The 2,841-nt window shown below is 40.5% G+C and overlaps 1 protein-coding gene across 1 annotated transcript; it reads right to left on the reverse strand.

The window, feature by feature from the left end:
• Positions 1-1,626: 1,626 nt before the first annotated feature.
• On the reverse strand, positions 1,627-2,441 carry LOC112463648 (mucin-2-like; the record flags this gene model as incomplete). Its single annotated transcript, XM_025030148.1, has 1 exon — positions 1,627-2,441. A coding segment is annotated over one exon (815 nt), but the record flags the coding sequence as incomplete, so codon positions are not given.
• Between the last annotated feature and the right edge of the window lie 400 nt (positions 2,442-2,841).

Below are 2,841 nucleotides of genomic sequence, written 5' to 3' on the forward strand. Positions count from 1 at the left end.
AAATAACAAAAAAGTACTAAAATAATTTTTAAATTTTATATACACACATATATACATACTTGCACTTTTTTTGCAGTTATAACATTATCCATAGGAGGACTATAAGAATTGTTGAGAGGACTTTTGGTATTTGGAAGCGCAGATTTCCGTGTTTGTCTAAAGGACTCACTACAAAATTATTAACTTCCACGACAATTGTAGTAGCATGTGCTGTTCTACACAATTTATCGTTAATTTTGAATGATAAATTAGAAGAAGAAAAAGAAGAAGAAGAAAATATGAACGATGAAGTTCCTGTACCTCAACCTCATTGGCAACCTGGAGATGGATTTGTAATGCGAAATGCTCTAATTGAACGACTTTTTAGATAGGCTGACTAAGGACTAATTAAAAAATAATTATTTTTATTTATAATGTGTTTTCGTATATAATAGTGCATTTCATTATTTTTTAAATAATTCTTACATTGGAAATATTTCTTATACTAATTTTAGGTTAATTTTGTTAATTTCTTGTGAATTAGCAATTTCTATGTTGTTCTCATCATTTACAACACAGTATTTATACTGCCATATATTGCAATTCCATTAACAGACGTTATATTAAAAATACAAACTAATGTTTATTACAAATTCACATAAAAATAATTAAAATGAGATAAAACACGTTTATATCAGAGAAGGTGGAATAATTAATATGATCAGAAACTCTAACACTGATATAGATAATGTCTATTTAGATGCAAGGTGTATTTAGGCTTAAGATAATTTAGAAATATTATGTGAAAATAAAGATATATTAATTTTTTTTATTTTGTTGAAACGTTACATATAAAAGAATTCTTTTTTTTTTAACACAAAATATATTATACAAAACATAGTTTATTTATAATTTATTATAAACTATATACTTTTTTATAAGAAAATAAAAAATTGCACGAACAGATTAGAACTTAAATATCTTTTGTTTTCTAACATATATATATATATATACCATATAAAAAAAACTAATTATGATTTATTGTAAGTTAATGCTATAAACGTAACAGTCTTTTCGTTGCTTAAAACTATTCACATAAAAAAGTTACACAAATAAATCAAAACTTGTTATTTCTAATTTAGCTACGATAGTTTTTTTCGGTAACAACAGGGTCTTCTTTCCCCGCTAATTTTTCCAAGCCCGTTCCCTTGGCAGTGGTTTCGCTAGATAGTAGATAGGGACAGTGGGAATCTCGTTAATCCATTCATGCGCGTCACTAATTAGATGACGAGGCATTTGGCTATTTGCATCACGTCCTTTTGGCGCGTCTTACCGCTTCGCGGCAGTGCGGTTCCTGATAACAATGGGACCCGGCACGAGCGACCCTGCAGGTTGACCATTGGATCGCTCATCTGCGCAACGGGTTACCCAATAACAAGGATACGAGATCCAGCATAACTTTTGTGGGGTTGTAGGTCAGGATTAGGTTAAGGTGCGTCGTTCCCACAAATAACGAAATATTCAATTAGTTAAAGTCTCGCTATGTTTATTCATGCTCTATATACAAAATGATTATATCCTCTATGTGAATGTGTAGATGGTCGTGTGTGTTGGTGTAGGTTATCTTTGTGTAGTGTAATATACGCATTACGAATCTTTGAATAACTGTGTGATAATATTCTCTCGCGGGACCACCAGGTTCCGTCCAGGAGTCCTAGGCCTGCCTATGGGAGTTGATGGAATAGGACTCAGTCGGGTCTTTAGGAAACGTGGTCGTATAGGCGTCTTGAAGAGGTGGTCGGTCTGAGTCGCTACAGAGTTTACTGGATCGATTGGACGAAGAGGGCGTCGGACACGTGGAGCTCTTGGTGGTAAATCGATGGGATAGAGCTTCCACGGCAAAAAGGTCTCTATCCTGGAGATCGGGATAACGTCCTTCGCCTGGATCTCAGGAGCCGATACGTTTTCGGGAACCGGATCGGTGATGGGTATTAGCTTCCAAGGTAGATAGGTTTCTACCTTGGAGGACGAGTTCGTATCTCGTGATGTACCCACAGGAACAGGAGCTGGTGTAGGGCTCGGTTGGTCTGGAGTCGATCTCGGAATGGATGGTGATCTGTTTTCCACCGATTGTAGTGTTGCTGGGTCAGTATGACCCCACCGGGCAATCGGGGTAAACCTCCATTTAGTCCTGGATTTGTTCAGTAGGAGACGTTTCCCAGGTGGTAGAGTTTCTACTTTTGTGATCACGATGCGATCCTTTGTCTTGGATATTGGAACAGGAGTCGGATCCACAAAAGCAGGAGTCGGAGTCACAGGAGCCGGAATACTCGGAGCCGAGGCCGTAGTAGGAGGCAACGTCTTGGACTCAGGAGCCGGAGTCAGGTTAACAGGCAACGCCTTGGACTTAGGAGCCGGATATGTAGTCGCCCAATGGGCTGGGTCGTAACGACCCCGGAAACCTTTCCGCGGCAGGATGCTGGTTGTCTCTCAACTGTATAAACGCCCTGCCAAGCAGGTGTTTTACGAAGGCCCACTGTCGAGCAACACTTCGTAACCAAAAGAGACTTATGTCAGGGGCCCCCGATAGGTAGCACGCCCTGACTGGCGTTCTCGAAGATCGCTGGAGAGGTCCCGCTGAGCTGCCCTTTATATAAGGATCGATGTCGAACTTTACTTACGAGAGAGATACGCCGCGCAGCGGTGCGCGCCGAACTATTCCGCCGGTCGATACTCATGCCGCGCGCCGATCGATATTACGCTACTATCCGTGCTGCGCGCCGCGCGCCTCCCGTCATACTATTCATGTAGCGTATGTACGGTCGCGCGCACGTGGCGGCAGGCGGACAGCTGACCGCCACA

This window comes from Temnothorax curvispinosus, unplaced genomic scaffold, assembly GCF_003070985.1.
Source record: "Temnothorax curvispinosus isolate PA1 unplaced genomic scaffold, ASM307098v1 QBEX01013505.1, whole genome shotgun sequence".
Lineage (NCBI taxonomy): Eukaryota > Metazoa > Arthropoda > Insecta > Hymenoptera > Formicidae > Temnothorax > Temnothorax curvispinosus.